The 19,371-nt window shown below is 42.9% G+C and overlaps 1 protein-coding gene across 1 annotated transcript in view; it reads left to right on the top strand.

Annotated features, from left to right (window-relative positions):
- Window positions 1-11,394: 11,394 nt before the first annotated feature.
- TFB1M (transcription factor B1, mitochondrial) overlaps window positions 11,395-19,371 on the top strand; it is a 37,567-nt gene continuing 29,590 nt past the window's right edge. The window contains exons 1-2 of the mRNA XM_081093682.1: window positions 11,395-11,572; window positions 14,104-14,255. Of these exons, the coding sequence (XP_080949808.1) occupies window positions 11,440-11,572; window positions 14,104-14,255 (285 nt within the window). The 5' untranslated portion in view covers window positions 11,395-11,439. The remainder of the gene's footprint in view (window positions 11,573-14,103; window positions 14,256-19,371) is intronic.

Raw genomic sequence — 19,371 nt, 5'->3', positions numbered from 1 at the left:
CAGACTCAAACGGGAGAAGCCGGATTGTCTGGCTTCGGTCAGAGCGAGTGCAGCTTTCTCTCCGAGCTTTGCAGCGGGTGCTGGGACTCAGAGAGGCAGAGCCCCTGGGGACAGGACTGAGAGCCGCCATCACTGCTCTCTCCGGCCCACCCTGTTGATCCTGTGCGACCCGCCCTGCCCAAACCCTGCACAGAGGCATTTGCCGGATAGCCTCAGGCAAAGGCTAGATTAGCACCTCCCTAGAGGACAGAAGTGCTCTCACTGCTGACACAGCTGATTCTCATAGCCACTTGGCCTGGAGGTCAAACCCTCCCTGGAATTAGCTACAAGATTTAACTATAAGACTGCGCACAAAGACCACTAGGGGGTGCACCAAGGAAGCATAACAAAATGCGGAGACAAAGAAACAGGACAAAATTGTCAATGGAAGATCTAGAGTTCAGAACCACACTTTTAAGGTCTCTCAAGAACTGTTTAGAAGCCGCCGATAAACTTAATGAGATCTACAAGAAAACTAATGAGACCCTCGATGTTATATTGGGGAATCAACTAGAAATTAAGCATACACTGACTGAAATAAAGAATATTATACAGACTCCCGACAGCAGAACAGAGGAGCGCAAGAATCAAGTCAATGATTTGAAATGCGAGGAAGCAAAAAACACCCAACCGGAAAAGCAAAATGAAAAAAGAATCCAAAAATGCGAGGATAGTGTAAGGAGCCTCTGGGACAGCTTCAGGCGTACCAACATCAGAATTATAGGGGTGCCAGAAGATGAGAGAGAGCAAGATATTAAAAACCTATTTGAAGAAATAATGACAGAAAACTTCCCTCACCTGGTGAAAGAAATGGACTTACAGGTCCAAGAAGCGCGGAGAACCCCAAACAAAAGGAATCCAAAGAGGACCACACCAAGACACATCATAATTAAAATGCCAAGAGCAAAAGATAAAGAGAGAATCTTAAAAACAGCAAGAGAAAGAAACTCAGTTACCTACAAGGGAATACCCATACGACTGTCAGCTGATTTCTCAACAGAAACTTTGCAGGCCAGAAGGGAGTGGCAAGAAATATTCAAAGTGATGAATACCAAGAACCTACAACCAAGATTACTTTATCCAGCAAAGCTATCATTCAGAACTGAAGGTCAGATAAAGAGCTTCACAGATAAGGAAAAGCTAAAGGAGTTCATCACCACCAAATCAGGATTATATGAAATGCTGAAAGGTATCCTTTAAGAAGAGGAAGAGGAAGAAAAAGGTAAAGATACAAATTATGAACAACAAATATGCATCTATCAACAAGTGAATCTAAGAATCAAGTGAATAAATAATCTGATGAACAGAATGAACTGGTGATTATAATAGAATCAGGGACATAGAAAGGGAATGGACTGACTATTCTTGGGGGGGAAAGGGGTGTGGGAGATGCGGGAAGAGACTGGACAAAAATCGTGCACCTATGGATGAGGACAGTGGGTGGGGAGTGAGGGCGGAGGGTGGGGCGGGAACTGGGAGGAGGGGAGGTATGGGGGGAAAAAAGAGGAACAAATGTAATAATCTGAACAATAAAGATTTAATTAAAAAAAAATAAAAATAAAAAAAAAATAAAATAAAAGCCAAATTGTAATCAATCATGGAAGTGTGAAAACTAAGCTATCTTTCTATTCTCTCTATGGAAAAATTTATAAATATTATCACATGAAGAGGCAACCAAAGAGTTTGCTTCCCTGAAATGTAGGGGAAAATTATCAAAGAAGTCTAAAAATAGTTAATCAGTAAAAATGTTATGTTACTTTTCTGTATGTTGTGATGTTTGTCACATCTTGTGATTTTTTTTCCTTATTCCAAATAAATATTGACTTTCATATCTATGTATCATAATTTGTATTCCTTTTGTTAAAGAGCCTCTGGGCTTCTGAGCCATCTCTTCCTAAGAATTCCACTAACAGTAAAGGGAACAAGATCTATGATTAATATAATGAGGTTATGTGATATCATGAACATACTACTGTATAAATTAACTAGTGTAGCTATTGTAGCCCTGAGCCAGCACTCCATTCCCCTCCCATAGTCCCTCCCAGTCATAGGACCCCCTTAGCAAACTGTTTTAAAGACAGTCTAAGACTATAGGATTTCAGTCATAACATCTCCTGTGTATACATTTCACTGCACAATGTCACATTCTATAATAACCATTTAATGTTTTATGTTTTGTACTGACACTGGATTCGGTATAAATAGTTGTGACTTACTAGAATTATTCATTAGAGTCACCCACCCTTCCTCACCCTCCTCCCCAAAAAGAACAACGGAGGTGTTGAGCTCTAACCAGTGTGGCTCAGTGGATAGAGCGTCGGCCTGCGGACTCAAGGGTCCCGGGTTCGAGTCCGGTCAAGGGCATGTACCTGGGTTGCGGGCACATCCCCAGCAGGGAGTGTGCAGGAGGCAGCTGGTCGATGTTTCTCTCTCATCGATGTTTCTAACTCTCTATCCCTCTCCCTTCTTCTCTGTAAAAAATCAATAAAATATATTTTTTTTAAAAAAGGGGGAGGTGTTGAATAGGCTAAAATAAACACAGCTTTTAAAACGGGTAACACTAAGATCAAATCACACATTTGTTTTAAGGTGCAACCCTTGTGGTTCTATCCTTAGGATAATTCTCTGGTGTTCAGATTGTCAAGGCCTCTAAATAATGAAGCGAAAGAACAGCGTTAATATGCAACAGCCACGCTCAATAAAAATCTGCAGAAGGAAAAGTCATCTTTCATCAGAGCCACAGAATAACAAATTGGCAGGCAATCCTCTGAGCTCACTTTGTCATATGTCACAACAACATTAGGGGAGCTACATCCTAACAGTTATTTGATTTCAGCAGCATCGGGGTATTAACAATTCATATGTTGATTCTATAGAACTAGATATCTATCTGCTAGACAAGTGTGTTCTGACGGGAAAGGAGAAGCGTAAGAGAATAAACACTGACAAAATACTCGCAATGTGTTGGCCACTACATGTGATCCATTATGATCCATTATGAGCACTACCTCCTGTGGTATAATGATACAGAATGTTTTGTCACATGTTCATATTGCACACGTTTTGTAATGCTGTAAGGTATTCATCAGTCACGTTACAGTTTAAACAACAACAACACTGTATTAGTTTTCTGTGGCTGCCGTAACGAACTGCCACAAACATGTTGGCTCAAAATAATACCAGTTTATCTGACGGCCCTGTTGTTCAGAAGTCGGAAGTAGGTCTCGCTGTGCTGGAGCCAGCCCAGCTGTGTGTCTCCTGGAGGCTTTCGGGGAGGACCCATTTTCTCGCCTTTTCCATCTTCGAGGCTCTGCACACTGTGGAGGTTTCACACTCGGGGCTCTTGACCGCCCTCTTCTCTATCTTCAAAGCCAGCAGCAAAGGGCGGCATCTTCTCACGCTGCCCTCCCTCTGAGTCTCTCTTCCAGTTCCTTCTTCCACTTTGAAGGCCCCTTGTCATGACGCTGGGCTCACTCGGGTAATCCAGGATCATCTCCCTGTCTTGAATGCAGCGAACGTCCACCTGCGAGCTCAGTTCCCTTTGCCATGTAACCTCACATGCTCACGTTCGCCAGCTGAAGAAAAGAACGGGAGGGGTGCTTTTAGGCAGCAAAAACTCCATGTGCAAGGAAGAGAGGAAGCAAGAAGAACTTGGCATGTTTGAGGACCAAAGAAGCCCAGCGTGGCTGTGGTTCCCTGGAAAGGGGGACCTAAATGAGGCTGGAGACGGGCAGGGGTCAGATTAGGCTTTTTAAGGCCATAGCAAGGAATTGGATTTTTATTTCAACTGCAGTGGGAGGCCCTGGAGGGTTGTAGGCAGACGAGTAAAGTGACTGAATTTACGTTTTTAAGATCACTTTTCCGCTGAGGATAAATGGATTGTAGAGCGAGACGTTTAAAGGCTTTCGTAGGAATGTATGTGAAAGATGCTGGTGATGCAAATGGGGACTGGAAGTCAAGTTGGGACATCAGGAGTTGATGGTGGCCCTGGCCGGTTTGGCTCTGAGGATAGAGCATCGGCCTGCGGACCGAAGGGTCCAGGGTTCAGTTCTGGTCATGGGCATGTACCTCGGTTGCAGGCTTCTCCCTGGGCCCTGGTCGGGGCTTGTGCAGGAGGCAACCAATCAGTGTTTCTCTCACATCAATGTTTCTCTCTGTCTTTCCCTCTCTCTAAAAATCAATAAAAAAATATCCTCGGGTGAGGATTAAAAAAAAAAAATAAGAGTTGATGATGTCAATGGGCTGTGGATGTGGAGGGGAAGGAGAGACTGACTCAGGTTTCTGGAGTCGCCTTATGGGGAAGTTTGTGGGGAGACAACGTTTCATGAAGAAGAGTAAGCATTCTATTCGAACGTGCTAAGTTTTAGACATTGCGAGGTATCCCAGTGGCTCACAAAACAGGCAGTTACATACGCAGGCTTGGAGCTGGAAATGTACGTTTAAGACGCGTCAATATAAAGGTGGCATTAAGTCCATGAAAATTAATGAGACCGCTTAGGAAGAAACAGGGGAAAGAGAGCAGAGGAGCTTGGATTGAACCTTGAGAAATCACACCCTGGAGAGTTTGGGTGGGGGAGGAGAAGTCGGCGTATGAGGAAGAGAAAGCCATGGGCTATGGTCAAGGTTGAAAGAACAGGACTTGAAAAAGAGGCTAACTGCCAGTCCACACAGCCCGGAGCTGCGGTGGGAGATGCTGCAGTCAGACTGCCCGGGGTTCGGGCTCCTTCTCTGTGAGTCGAGTTGTGTGAAACATGGGCATCAACTTCTCAGCGCTTCAGTGTCTTTGTTAGTAAAGGAGGCAATGTGTGCAGATGTACAAGTTAGCATGGGCTGGTCTCCTAGAATTCAGCATGCTACTACAATCACTCACGTTAAATGAGGAGAGAATAGAGGTGTCCCCTGGATTTGGAAACATGGAGATCCTTGGGGCGTTTGACGACAGCCGTTTTAGAAGTGAGGGTGGAGTGAGCTGAAGGAAGTGAGACTGTCAGAACGGCAGGTTTACCGGACTTTGGATGGGGTTGACTCTACAGAGGGGCTGGAAATGGGGCAGGAGCTGCAGAGGCCTGTTGATGCCAATGACACATGTAGGTGCGCTCTTTTTATTCCTCACTCCTCCCAAGATCGCTTCCTTTTCTTCAAAAGCTGTAGTGGGAGGGTTCACGGTAGCTTGGCCTTCCCCTCCCCGATGAGCGTCCACTCTGATCCCTGAAGCCAACACTAAGCCTAGACTCTCATCTTAGGTGAAGAAAGGAAGCTGCCAGCCTAAACTTTTGACCAGGATGTCGGACTGATCCTAGACCCCAAACCGGAGTGACATCGCTCTCTCTGGGAAATAATAAGCTGCTGGTTCCAGGTCATCGAACCCAGTCGCTGGGATTCATGGGGGCTGAATGCTGGTTTGAACTGAACGGTGGAGAAGAGCGAGGAGAGTGCTGATTTGGGATGACTCAGGGAAGTGGGAGTCTAATAGGGTAGAGGAATAGGTACGTGCAGCAGTCGGAGGGCCCGGGGCTCCAGGTGGGGCAAAAGGGAGCTGAGAGGGTGCCAACAACCTCCTCCTCAAGGTCGCGGAAGCCGCCCCATCCTCCTTCACCGGCCCCTTCTCAGTTGGAGGAATAGGCAGCCAGTTGCTATGTATTAACATCAACTCACTGACTTGTCTGGAAAACTGTGTACACAGGAGCCCTGCGGGGACTGAGGTAGAGAGGAGCGAAGATCGGGGACCTAGAACAGAGAAAGAGGGATAGATGCGGCCTTATCTAGCAGTCCGCCCATGATCCTTCTGCTAGGGCGGGGTGGGGGGCTGTCACCATGATGTCCAAGGAGACCCATCTACTTGTTGAACCCAGAGCCTCCCATTCACAGATTTAAACGCACGGAAAAGCCTTAAACGCAAGTGTGTTCATAGTTTTATTTATTCTTAACCTTTTTTTCCAATTAAATGTTGAGACAAACGTATACACTATTAACATAAAAAGGCTAATTTATTTTTACAATGCCCTTTGAAGGCGCTGACTTTTTCTCCATTCACAAACGATTTGCTTTGCTCTGTAGGAAAAACCCAAGTTGACTCATCCTGAGTAGAAAGGGCTGCCCATCCTCATCACCCCATTAGGATCCTGACAATAATTCACCGATCTCCGGGGATAATCAGTAGGCTTTCAAATAGCGCCTGGGCCAGTGAGAAACACTATATTTAAAGAATCGTTATAACTGTTCCATGGTTCCCTCAGGCAATTAACCTGTGCTGCTGGCCATAAATTGCCTGGCTTCTGTCCCCACAGAATAAGTATTTGGTCTGTCTGCTCAGAATTATCGTGCACTTTCTTCTTCCCTCCAGGTAGGCCACTCCTTTGTGAACGGTGGGCATCAAACAGCCATTAAAAAGGACTACATGTGTGTAAAATGCAGCTCTTAATATTTCTCTGGAGCATTGAGTCATATTATACAGAATTATAAAATACTATCAGAAAAGGGCACTTTACATATCATAATAGTCATTTTGTAAAGTTCAATTTGGCAATTCTAAGCCACATTTAATTTTCTCCGAAAATTCCCAGGTGGCAGGAAAATATGGCTCTTTGTGGCTTTCCTGTCTCTTTCAGGGAACGGGTGAAATGACAACCTTTTAGAAGTAGCACTTTCTCTATAAGTAGGCACTAAATTACTTATACCAAATGAAGCCACATATTCATTTACATTAAAATAAATGCTAAAATAATAATAAGTAATTTTCCTATATAACCATTCTGGGATTTGTGCAAATTAGAATTGTGCATTCTACCTTAGTATCACTTAGGATCACTTGTAATTCTTCATCTTCACTGATAGGTGGAGCTAGTAATTTCTGTATTAATTATAATATTTTAGCATATTAAAATCTATATCTAGATGAAGCAGACACTTCAAAGCTTCAAAACTGATGAAACTGCATACTTCTCTTTTCAGGGATAAAACCATTTGCATTAATATGTGAAATACACTATTAACGCACCCCCTGCTGATCGCATGTGCTTTGTAGGGAGTAATGCATAATTTTCTGAAAATGAAAAGACTGAGAATCAGATATTTATGATGATAAAAACTAGATCTCAAGAACTATAAAAACTTGGAAGATTCTCCTAAGATGGAATTTTTTTATTCAGTTCAACAATTATTTAACACATACCAGAGGTACAATATAGTCAGAAGATCTGAGTTTGAGATTCGACTGCACCCTCACTGGCCCTGTAGCAGTGCTCACTGAATATCTCTGTAAACCTCCATGAGGGATTCAAATGAGAATAAAGGGAAGTAACATGGGAAACTGCTTTGTCTATAGGTCATAACCTCGCAAATGTTGACTATTTAAGATGGCATGGTATAAGACAATGATTCTCATATTTAGACCTGGGGGCACGTTCTTGGGAATCCACATTCTCCATGGAAATGTGTTTTTTGTTCTTTTTAAAATTTTGTTTAGTTTTTACGCTGGTGTTAATCTTTTAAGGAGTTCATGTGGGCACATTCTGAGCCATCTGAACTTTCTCCTGATTGTTGCTATGCAACCTGTGTATTAAGGATGACATTCGTGCCAAGTAATTCCACTTCAGTTGTTTCCACCCTAATGAAAATAGACCCAAGCAGACTTATAATGTGGCTTCTATGTTCCTTTAAGAGAAAGGCAAGAGACAATGGCAAGCATTCTGCACAAAGATTTGGTGTTAGTTTGGATCCAGAAAACCGATAAGAAAATTCAATCATTACATGGCACATTGGTACTGAACTTTTTTTTTTTTTAAATTTCAGAGAGGGAGGGAGAAAGAGATAGAAACATCGATGATGAGAGGGACTCATAGATCGACTGCCTCCTGCATGCCCCACACTGGGGATCAAGCCCGAAACCCAGGCATGACGGGGAATCGAACCGTCACCTCCTGGTTCATAGGTCTACGCTCAACCACTGAGCAACACCAGCTGGACAGTACTGAACTATTTTACAAAAGAATCCTGCCAATCAGCATAAAGAGCAGTGATTTAACATTGTGTATCATTTGTGTTGGTTTGTAGCTTTGCATATACTGTTGTAATGTATCCCACGAATCACAGAAGGACACCTCAAGAAGTTGAATTAAAGAGTCACATTTGCCCTAACTGGTTTGGCTCAGTGGATAGAGCATTGGCCTACGGACTGAAGGGTCCCAGGTTCGATTCCGGTCAAGGGCATGTACCTGGGTTGTGGGCACATCCCTAGCAGGGAGTGTGCAGGAGGCAGCTGATTGATGTTTCTCTCATCGATGTTTGTAACTCTCTATCCCTCTCCCTTCCTCTCTGTAAAAAATCAATAAAGTATATTAAAAAAAAAAAGAGTCACATTTATTGCAAATCCGGGACTATGAGGGGACATTTCGCTCTCCCAAATCTCATAGTGATAAGATGGCTGCAACACCAGATTTATATAGGCAAAAATCACAAAGCTATTGATTACATCCCAGGGTTTGGAATGAGGACCCTGGTTTGCACAAAGCAGTTACAGAAGCGAGATTGAGCTGATTAGTTAGTTATCTACAAAGATTAATTATAGTTTTGGGTCTTTGGACCACTGAGTTGACAGAAACACATTATTTAGAGCCCTCGGGTCTTGGGATAATTGTGCTGTCCTGGTTCCCCGGTACAGAGGAATTTGCTTTCTAAAACCAGTAAGATCACAATCAATGGGATATTCACATTACAATCAATAAGGCATTCAATCGAATGGGATGATTTATACAATTCAGAAAATCAAAGCAACTTTTCTATTGTTAAAGCAAATAAGTACAAAAGCCAAACAGCAGGGTTAATGTTAAACTATAGTTTCTACCTGAGATGATTGCTACCATCCTTCAATACTTATTTTGTTTAAGTTAGTCCCATGGAAACTTTAAACTTACAGTTTACTCAGATTTATATCATAGATTTATATAACATTATAAAATTAACATATATTGCTTAAATAATTAACTTAAAATTTTAATAATTGAGGTGTGTGGCCCATGAGATCAGAACTCAGAAAAGAAAAAAAAACAGGTTAAATCTTCTCTCTGTATTTTGCTGTGCATCCTGGAAAGTCAAATGCCCTCAGCTCTATCTCTTCACAGTCAAATAAGGATAATCATCCAATCTTCAGAGGACCATGGTGAGGACTGAAGGAAACAATGACTATCACTGCAAGTGAATGCCTTCTCAGGTATAGTATGCTTTGGTTACAGTGAGGGCTCTGAATCAAGAGTTTAGCCAGGGGTGGGCAAATTTTTTGACTTGAGGGCCACAATGGGTTCTTAAACTGGACCGGAGGGCCGGAACAAAAGCATGGATGGAGTGTTTGTGTGAACTAATATAAATTCAAAGTAAATATCATTACATAAAAGGGTACGGTCTTTTTTTTTTTAGTTTTATTCATTTCAAATGGGCTGGATTCGGCCCGCCGGCCGTAGTTTGCCCACGGCTGGTTTAGGCCCTTGCCTACATTTCTATGCCACCTTGGGCAAATCACCTTACCTCTATGGGAGTCATATCCCAATTTCCTAAAGCTAGGAGGTGTGTCAGATTATCTCATAGTTCCTCCTAAAATAGCTATAACAGAAGGTGGTTGGGTTTTCCATGTCATATCCATAGTTACTTGGTTGCCCATTAGCTTTATTTTAAACTTACTACTCTGAGAAGTAAAATAAAAAAATTAAAATTCACTTGTGATCGATGCAGCAACTTGCAAAAAGGATTAGAAAAGCTAAATTACCCTATCTATCAGACAGATTTGATATTTCTTTGCTTTGTTGTTTTCTCTGGTATAATGGAGAGACAGAACTCATATTTGAGCCTTTTTTCTGTAGCCTTGTAGGCAAATCAAATGACCTCTCTACACTGCCTGCACTGCTTACAAAGCAGGCTCTGGACACAGACTTGTGGATTCAAATCCTGAGTCCACCACTTGTTAGCTGTGCAGCAGCCTAGGGCAAAACGTTATGTTCTGTGACACTTACTGAAGTAATAGCTGTAAAGCACTCAGGCTGGGACTTTGGGAAAAGCTCTGTGAATGTTGGCTATTATTAGTATCATTATGTCCCTTCCCTTTCGTCCTTGGCTTTCCGGTTCTGCGAGCAGAGGCTGGATACTTGAAGCGTGAAGGGGCAATAAGAAAACTGGGGAAAGTAAACAAGGAGTGGCAACCAAGACTTGATGCAAAGCAGACTAATACCAAGAGCAGCCGTCATGCAAGTCGGGAAGCTTAGATTGGATCTGGGTCCCACAATTTTCTGATTTTGTACATTTCATTAAGTTATGACCTGAGTTTTTGTTTCCTCTGCTCTAAACTCAGGCTAGTAATTCTTATTCTACTTACTTCAGTGTAAAAGTTCAAAAACAAATATTCACTATACACAAAAACACTTCCTAAAGTCTCATACAAGGAAGTTTTTCTCTTTGATGTATACATTTTTTTTTCCTGATATATAGCTCTTCTTTTATTTTTTTAATTGATTTAAGGTATTACATATGGGGGGGGGGGGAAGAGCTGATTCTACTTCTCACCTAGCAAACCGTGCTGAGTTTTTTAAACCCTCTGGGCGCATGCACCTGCTGGGTGATTATAGAAGCAACAGCCGCCCTGGATTGCAGGTTTACCATATGCCACGCATTGCGCGAGGTTCTGAGCGACCTCTTTCGTTTAGTGCTCACAATTTTAAGGCAGACATTCTGTCCACTTAACAGATGGAAAAACTAAGGCTGAGACAAGTTAGAAACCTGCCATCCGCCCTGTGGTGCAGAGGTCCTATAAACATCTAACCATAAGGCAGAGTTGTTGTCTTTTAATATATTTTTTATTGATTTCAGAGAGAAAGAGGGGGAGAGAGAAAAACATCAATGATGAGAATCATCCATTGGCTGCCTCCTACACGACCCCCTACGGGGGTCCTGGGGATCAAGTCCACAACCCCGTGCCCTTGACCAGAATCCAACGCGGGACCGACACGCTACCCACTGAGCCGAACCGGCTAGAGAGTTGTTAGCAACCAACAGTTTTATCTCTAATCACCAGCTTCCCCGCAACTATTAGGAACGTCCATCTACGTCCAGTCAGCCCAGGCAGCTTGCTGAGCTCCACGCATCCGCGCATCCCCTCCGCGTCCCTGCCAACGCCCCGCCCACCCCGGAGAGGCGGAAAACAGCGGACCCCTACCTGCACCGCCTTTAGCTGCACACTGCGCCTGCGCGCTGAGAGCGCCCGGATTTCCTGTCCGCGCTCCAGTTCCGCCCGGATACTGCCGACCAATGAGGTGAGCCCGGAGGCGGGCCAAAGTCCTGCAGGCTCCTCCCCCGCCGGGAGCGTCCGGAGCCGCGGGGGAAGGTCCGCGTGAGGCTCTGACGGCCCCGCGGAGGCGCATGGCGGCCTCCGGTGCGCTCGGCACTTTCCGTCTCCCGCCGTTGCCCACGATTCGAGAAATCATTAAGTTGTTCAAACTGCAAGCGGCGAAGCAGCTCTCCCAGAACTTCCTCCTGGACTTGAGGCTGACAGGTGGATGGCTGCCCCCGCCGTGGGGGCGCGGGGCGCGGGTGTCCGGGGTCAGGCCCAGGCGTACACGCGGTCCGCAGTCAGGCCCTTCCTCCACTTGCTGCTAAAAGACCCCGCGCCCCGCAGACGCGAGCAACGCGTTGTGGCCTCGGACCCCCGCGCTCGGGCGTTTGCGGGCTCTGCGGGCGGGCGGGCGACGCAGCCCCGAGGGGAGCAGGGGCGGTGCCGGGGCAGGCGGGTGTGGGCGGTGGAAATCGGCTGTGTTGACACTGAAATGGGCTGCACGTGCCGGCTAGGTTACCTTTCCGCGCGAAGTTACCCGAGTTTAGATTTGTGCAGGGTTAGTTTTTTTGTGTGTTTTTTTTTATTTTTATTTTTTACCAGTAACTTGTCGCAAAAGAGTGTCAAACGTTTACTTGTTGCATCTAAGAAGTCCCCGAGGGCGCAAGGACTCCTTGGGGAATGCATAGAGAACAAGCCCTGCAGGTGCTGGAGCCGGAAGTCTAGTGAAAAGGGCCAGCTCTGCCCGCGAGGGGCTGGGGTTTTAGTAAGTTTATGTCCCGCTCCCGCTGCGCAGTGCGAGTCAGCCGTGCGGCGCACAGTTGCATGCGCTGTGCACGTGTGCACATTCGTTTAGCCACCACCATTTCCTAGGGATGTTCCCTCCCAAAGGACGAGGCTGCAGGGACCGATGACACGTGTCCGCTGGTGTCACTGTCGGAGCACATTCCGTTTTTGAGGTTTTGATACTCTCTTTGGCCCCTCTTCAGAAGCCGAAAAGATCAGTGCATCCCACCCAAAAAGTTCTTTTTCAGTTCAATCAAGTACCGTCCACAAAGTACAACTAAGAAGTTCTATTTCTTGGGCTTGGAGCCTTTATTCTGCCACACGTAAATAGGACTTGGGGTAAAATACTTTAATTCTGCTTCAGTTTTTTAATCCGTTGATTGAAGGAAGGTCCTACAATAAATAAGACCCACCGCTACAGTTATTTGGCTCTGGCAGTAACCAGCATCAGCCTTTTCTGCCAGGCATTAGCCACATTCTAGGTATAAAGCACCCTTCTCAGGACCGAAAGTGTAGGTCTTTATTATTTTTAAAAGATTTCTTCATTTGTCTTTTCTCATTGAGCCTTTTATTCTCCCCCGGGAGTAAATTCCAGAATCTAGATACTCTCCTCTCTTCTATGGGAACCCAAATGAAGGGACATTAAGGTACTCGTCTGAGGTGAGAAGCTCAGTGGGAGCAGAGAAGACTGAACCCAGGCCTAGTGACTCGCCTGTGCCTCTGTGATGGCATTTGTACTTGAAGAAGGCACTGCCCTGCCAGCTGCCGCTGCTCTCCACTTTTAAGAGAGAGAATATTAATTCACTCCATCATGCCTGTGCTCAATGGATCGCCTCTGTTCCCTCTGGGAGGCAGTGGTCCGCACCGGAGCCAGGATCGGCTTTGAAATTTACCCCTGAGCTGGAGCCCCCTGCTCTTCCCCGTGGTTTCTAGATGACCTTGTTCAGATACAACAGGCGAGGGAGATGAAAAGCGCAGAGGAGTTGAAGTGGGACAGTGAGGATTTGTGGTGAGAAAGCATAGGAAGCACCTGTGCCAGACAGACGGCCAGCGGGTGCTGAGCCCCGCCTGCACCTGTAATAGACAAAGCTGTTTTGCGATGGATGAGAGCCTTTCTCGCTCTAAGCCTACAGAGGTCAGTTCTCAATAACAGACGCAAAAATGGGACTACTAGACGGTATCCCGGAACACTGCCAGGAAGCGCTGGTTGTTTTCAGTGGCTACATTGCCGACACTGCGAGGCGGCCCACTTGCTTGGGTTTTAGTAGCTCAGTCAGTAAGACCAGCCGGTTGTGTTTCAGAGTGATAATTAGTTGCATTGAATCCCCAGTAATCTGCTTTTCCATGATTTCTTAAGGTCGGCTAACTTAGAGAAGTAGATTAATATTTTAAAATGTTAACTTTTCCGTATCAACTCGAATGTTGGCAAAGCTTGAAAACCTCCACTGCTAAATTTAACTTCTAACTGAAAACGACCAAGAACCCCAATTTCTGCAAGTCTTAGGATCTAGGAACTTGTTGCCAGTGCCCTATTGTCCAGCAACCAGAGATCTGGAGGTGAAAATGGAGACTGCCCGCACTTTTTGCTTCTGGATCTTAAAACAGCAACATTGAAAATTCTAATGTGAAACTAGTCTTGTCCATTCCAATGTCCGATGCTCAACAGGTGTTAAGTGGTACATGCTTAACCAGCCCATTCTTCTAGGAAATGATTGGTTTGGAGGAGGAACACGGTAATCCTATTCTTTGTTAAAGGACTGGTACTTCTCAACTGTGACGAGATAGAATGATGAATGGCCACTGTGTGTGGGTTGAGGTTGAGAGTTAAATAATTGGCATTAATATTGTATAAAAAGGATTAGTTGATGAAGTAGTGGCTGATAAGAATTTGTATTGATTATTTTTTTAATGCCATACATTAAAATTTGCCAAGATAATCAAGATAACTGAGACTTTCTTTTCTCCAGATAAAATTGTGAGGAAAGCTGGCAATCTGACGAATGCGTATGTGTACGAAGTAGGCCCCGGGCCAGGGGGAATCACCAGATCCATTCTCAATGCCGGCATTGCTGAGCTTCTGGTGGTGGAGAAGGACAGTCGCTTCCTTCCTGGACTGCAGGTGAGATGCTTAGTGTCTTTTTAAAAACCCAATTGAAATCTTTAGGCCAAGACTTAAGCCCCACCGTCCCTGAGGATTCGATCGGTTACAGTCCCCAGGCTCCATCCCAGAGATTTGATTCGTTGTCCGGAGGCCGAGAAGGCTGCATATCTAACGCATCCTCACGTGGTCCGTTGACCAGGATCGAATGAACCTGCTATTATAAAAACACGAAACAAACTCACTGTTCTGTGTCACCTTTCTAAAAATCTAGTATCTGCGGGCGTTATGGCCCATCCCTGGAAAAATAAATAAGGATAAGTAATGGTAAAAATGACTCAGCATGACCTCTGAGAGCTTCATTTAGTTCAGAAAATTATCTCTACAAGCAGAAGATGGAGAAGACATTGGCTTAACTGAGAGACTAATAGTGAAGCTCTTAGGCATTCATAGAAGAGCATTTTTAAAGTGAAGGGATGGGGTAGTACCACTTTGTGCATAGATTCAAGATGAGGTGTGAATGAAGTGATACGTGCATCTTCAAAACAGTCTTCAAAACAGTCCGTACTGTTACTGCATGAGAATTACTTGAAGGAACTAGGCACTTTTCAGCTAGACAGGAGAAGCCTTGAGTGAGGGAATTCAAAGCCGCCTATCAAGGTTGGCGGGAGAGGATAAACTTGTTTTGATCTTTTCAAGGAAAGAATTAAAACAAATAGGTGGGAAGTGAAGAAAGCAGGTGCAGATTTAAAATTAAAAGGGCCAGATAGCTCGGTTGGAGCATTGTCCCATGTACCAAAAAAGGTCGCAGGTTTAATTCCTGCTCAGGGCACATACCTAGGTTGTATATTCCATCCCTGGTCAGGTATTTTCTCTCTCCCTCTCCCTGGCCCCCTCCTGCATCTCTCTGTCCCTTCCTATCTCTCTAAAAATCAGTAGAGACATAGTCTCAGGTGAGGATTAAAAAAAATAGTAAGAAGAAGGGACATACATTTTAAAAACGTTGGCAAACAGTGATCTTTTTTAAAAAATATATTTTACAGAGAGGAAGGGAGAGGGATAGAGAGTTAGAAACATTGATGAGAGAGAAACATCGATCAGCTGCCTCCTGCACACCCCAACCGGGGATGTGCCCGAAACCAAGGTACATGGAATGGAACCTGGGACCCTTCAGTCTGCAGGCTGATGCTCTATCCACTGAGCCAATCCTGTTAGGGCCAGTGATCGGGACACTTAATGATTGAAGGGCCTTTGATTCCCCCAAACTAAAACTTTAAAGAGCCTTTAGCAGTTTATTAAAGGTGAGTCCAATAGAATAGTCAAATTACCTGCATGATTATTTTCATACCAGAGGAACAGTTGGTTTTAAATTAGCGCACTCTAATACTTACGTGTATGTGTATCAGTGGGAAAATATTTAATTTCTGCCAGAACACTCTGAGAAAATTTATTTGAAAATCTAGGGCTGTATGTGCATGCATCTGATTTTTAAAAGAAACAGTGATTTTTTTTCTTACTATTTTGCTATTTCCCGATATTTACTTGGATCTAATTTTGCCAGTCTTTATTGACAGAATTGTTTTCAGACTTATAAGTTCATTTGTGGATATTATGTGGTACATATTCCCTGATCACATGTGGAATTTAATATTGAATTTTTGCTTTGAGCTGCTTTCTTATTTTAAGAACTGTATCTCAATTGGAAGTGGAAGTGGGGATATTATTTTAGGTGAGATCATAAGATGAGAAAAAGAAACTGAACAGCACTACATAATCTCTCAGGCTTAATCATCTAGCCCTTTTTGGACATAGGGAATACTCCTCTGATATTTGGCTCTTAAAGAGACTTCTTAACCCTCAATCTCACCCAATATTACATGCAGTTCTTTCTCATTGGGCAGGGAGGTGAATCACATTTCTGTCCGTCCCCATCTTAATTCACATATTCTCTCTGATTTCAACTAAAGATCTTCGAAGACAGGCTTTACAAAAACAACTGCACCCTTTTTATCTCAGCTGTGCTCCCCACAAGTCCCCGCACTCCTAACCCACCTTGCTTTATTGTCTCATTAGCTTTGCCGTCATCTGACACTATCTCTGTGTTCTTAAGTGTTTGCTGTTTCTTGCTGCATCTCTACCATGTGTGAGTGAGTGCCCGGCACATAGCGGGTGCTCAGTAATGCCTCACTCAGGAAATAAGAAGGTTGACTATCTGTGTATATATCCGATTAACTGACTAAGTGTGTCGTTTAACAGTGAAAGTGAATAATTGTGTAGCATTCATTATCAAAAAGTTTTCTGCCCTTTTTCTAAATATAAGTAGGTTAATTTCAAGGTAAATTACTTTGCAAAAAATGTATATTTGACTTATATGTTGCTGTAGAAGAAGCATGATTCGTGGTGCCTTGTGTGCAGGAAGGGAGTTTGCCTTAAAAAGAAATGTTGGATACTAAAATATCAAATAGACTTCTTTTTCCTGTAAAGAATGTTTCAATATGTAAAACCACTTTCCTTTAGAAGTACTAAATTAATCATAAAACCGAGTGAGTACAAGCAGGAGGAGAGCGATCTATTTTAAGGATTCCATTTTAGTGACTTCTAAGCTAATAGAATTACTTTTTAAAGAAATTGTAATAATTTATAAAATGTCTTCCAGTTGAAAGTATGTCATTTGTAGCTTAATTCAATTCTTATAATATTATCAAGAGGCAGCTTAGAGGAAAGAACATGGTGATTATGTAGGTCTCAGTATCCACATGTTGTAAAGGAGGAAAACATCTCTAATCTGTGAAAGCATTATAGGACAGTTGTATGGTGAAGAACTCAGACTCGAGTGTCAGATTCTCTGGGTTCAACCTCAGGCTCTACCATTTACTAGTTGTGTGACCTTGGTGGGTACCTAAATCTCTGTCACTTTGCCCATAGGACTGTTGTGAGAATTAAATGAATACTTCATATTTAGTAAGCATTTAGTGAAAATTTTTATATAATTAATCAATTAAATGATTAACCTCATGCTTTATACACCCCTGTTAATTAAGGATTGATCAGGAGGTGCTGATCTAGAAAGAGGTATAGGAGAAAAGTCATGTTATTTCTTTGGACTAAAAAAATCCTCAGTGCTGTGTAAACAGTGGGGCTTAGAATTTCTCCTACATTTTCTTCCAGGTTATTATATAGTTACAGCGCTTTGTTTGGTATTTTGGTGCTTTATTGAAGGTGTGTGGTATATGTCTTGACATATCCCAGTGTATCTTTAAGTGTTAGCATACAAACCTACAGTAGTCTACTTGCTTCTCTCCTTTGAATGCTCATTGTCATACTTCCCCATATGTTACACAGTTCACCATACAATGTGATTTTTCTTTTAAAAGTCAATTCTGTGTTAAAGAGATTACTATTCTGTGTGTATTTCCATCTAGTATCATTTTCCTATTACCAGAAAGATTTTCTTTAACATTTCATATAGTGTAAATCTGTTTGTAGTATATCTATCGGCATTTATATGTCTGAAAAGTGTTTTGTTTTGTCTTCATTTTTTGAAACACATCCTGGCAGCATCCTTTCACTACTCGTAAGGTTTTGTTCCCCTGTCTTCATATGTTGCTTCTAACAAGAAATCTGTCATCCTTATCTTTGCTCCTCTGTCTTTTTTCCTCTGGCCTTTATATTTTTCTCTTTATCTGTTTTGAGCAGTTTCATCATGATGTGCCTTGGTGTCATTTTCTTCATGTTTCTTGTTCGTGGGGTTCGTTGAGCTTCTTGGATCTGCAGGTTTTCCTGTGTTCTCTGATGTCCAATGTCTGCATATTGTTGTTTCAACTGTTTTGGTTTATTTAAGGCAAAAGAGTGTATTTGCTCCCTTACAGTCCATCTTGTCCAGGGTAAGCAGTTCCTTTAAATTAAAGGCTTATTTTGTGGAATTTTGGAAATAGGAAGGCAGTGGTTATTGTTAGTATTATCTCTGGGTTTTATAACAGGTAAACAGAGTGATTATTTCTACTTGACAAAGTGGAAAGTTCACAAAATGGAGACTCAAATAGGCTGGTGTTCAAATCTCAGGTGTATCACTAGCTTTGTGACCTCGAGCTTATTGTTGAACCTTTTTTAGCTTCAGCTTTTTCATCTGGGAATAATAGCTACCTTGGGTGGTTATTGCAAAAGTAGACAGGAATTTATGTAAAGAGCCTGGTATATATTGCAGTAGCCAATCAGTGGTTGCTGTTATAATTACTCCCCTTCTCGTCATCTTATACAGGGACATAAAATATAATATAGTCATCCTGGCAGAAGGAGCTGTTTTTAATCAGAGATGATAAAATGTTGAAATTCTTTCATCTCTACCAAACTTTTAAAAGGGAAGACTGCTTGACGTTCTGCTATGAGATGATTATATATTTTGTACATGTAACTTACTTGATGTAGCTATAGCCATATTAATCATAACGTAGACAAAAACAACAAGTAAACCAAAGATAGCTTACAGCAGAGTGATTTCCTGGTCCACTGCGCCTCAGGTTAAAGGTATAGAGGTCAGTGCTCGAAGCAGACCCTCTGACAACAGCAAGAAGTAGCCGTTATTACTGTGGCAGAACAGCTATAAAAAGCAAATATAAAAACGGGGGGAAAGCACAGTCATAAGGGTCATAACCATTGGGGCCATTGCTCTACAGGCAGAAGTGAAGAAGCCATCAAGAAAAGGGTGACATTGGGTTCAGTGTACTTGCCTTAAAGAAGAGAATTGTGCCATAATTTATAAAGATTTCCATGTATGTCTTTTTAAGAAATATTAACACTTAAAGGAGTAAACGCTCGTTGAATAGAAAACGTAGGAAGTCAAACATCTAATTCCTTCATGAGGCTGAGTAAATGAGCTTCTACTATAAGTATTCTGGTCCTGTTTAAAAAGCAAAGCAAACTGACCTTTGGAAATCATGCTGTAATCTTCACCCTCAAAAAGTCTATTGTAGCGTCTTGAATTTTTTTTAAATGTCATTTGTCTTTTCTATGTATTCTATATAAGAATAAAAATTGTATTTTCTCCTGTCATATCCTCTATTATAGTTTTTTTTTTATTCTCATATAGTTTGCCTGACAGTTAGCCCAGCCCTATTTCACAGCATGGGGGTTCTCACTG

Source organism: Myotis nattereri, assembly GCF_964212035.1.
Source record: "Myotis nattereri genome assembly, chromosome: 6".
Taxonomy (NCBI): domain Eukaryota; kingdom Metazoa; phylum Chordata; class Mammalia; order Chiroptera; family Vespertilionidae; genus Myotis; species Myotis nattereri.
Note: the sequence above shows the minus strand (reverse complement) of the source record. Positions and strands in the feature narration are given on the sequence as shown.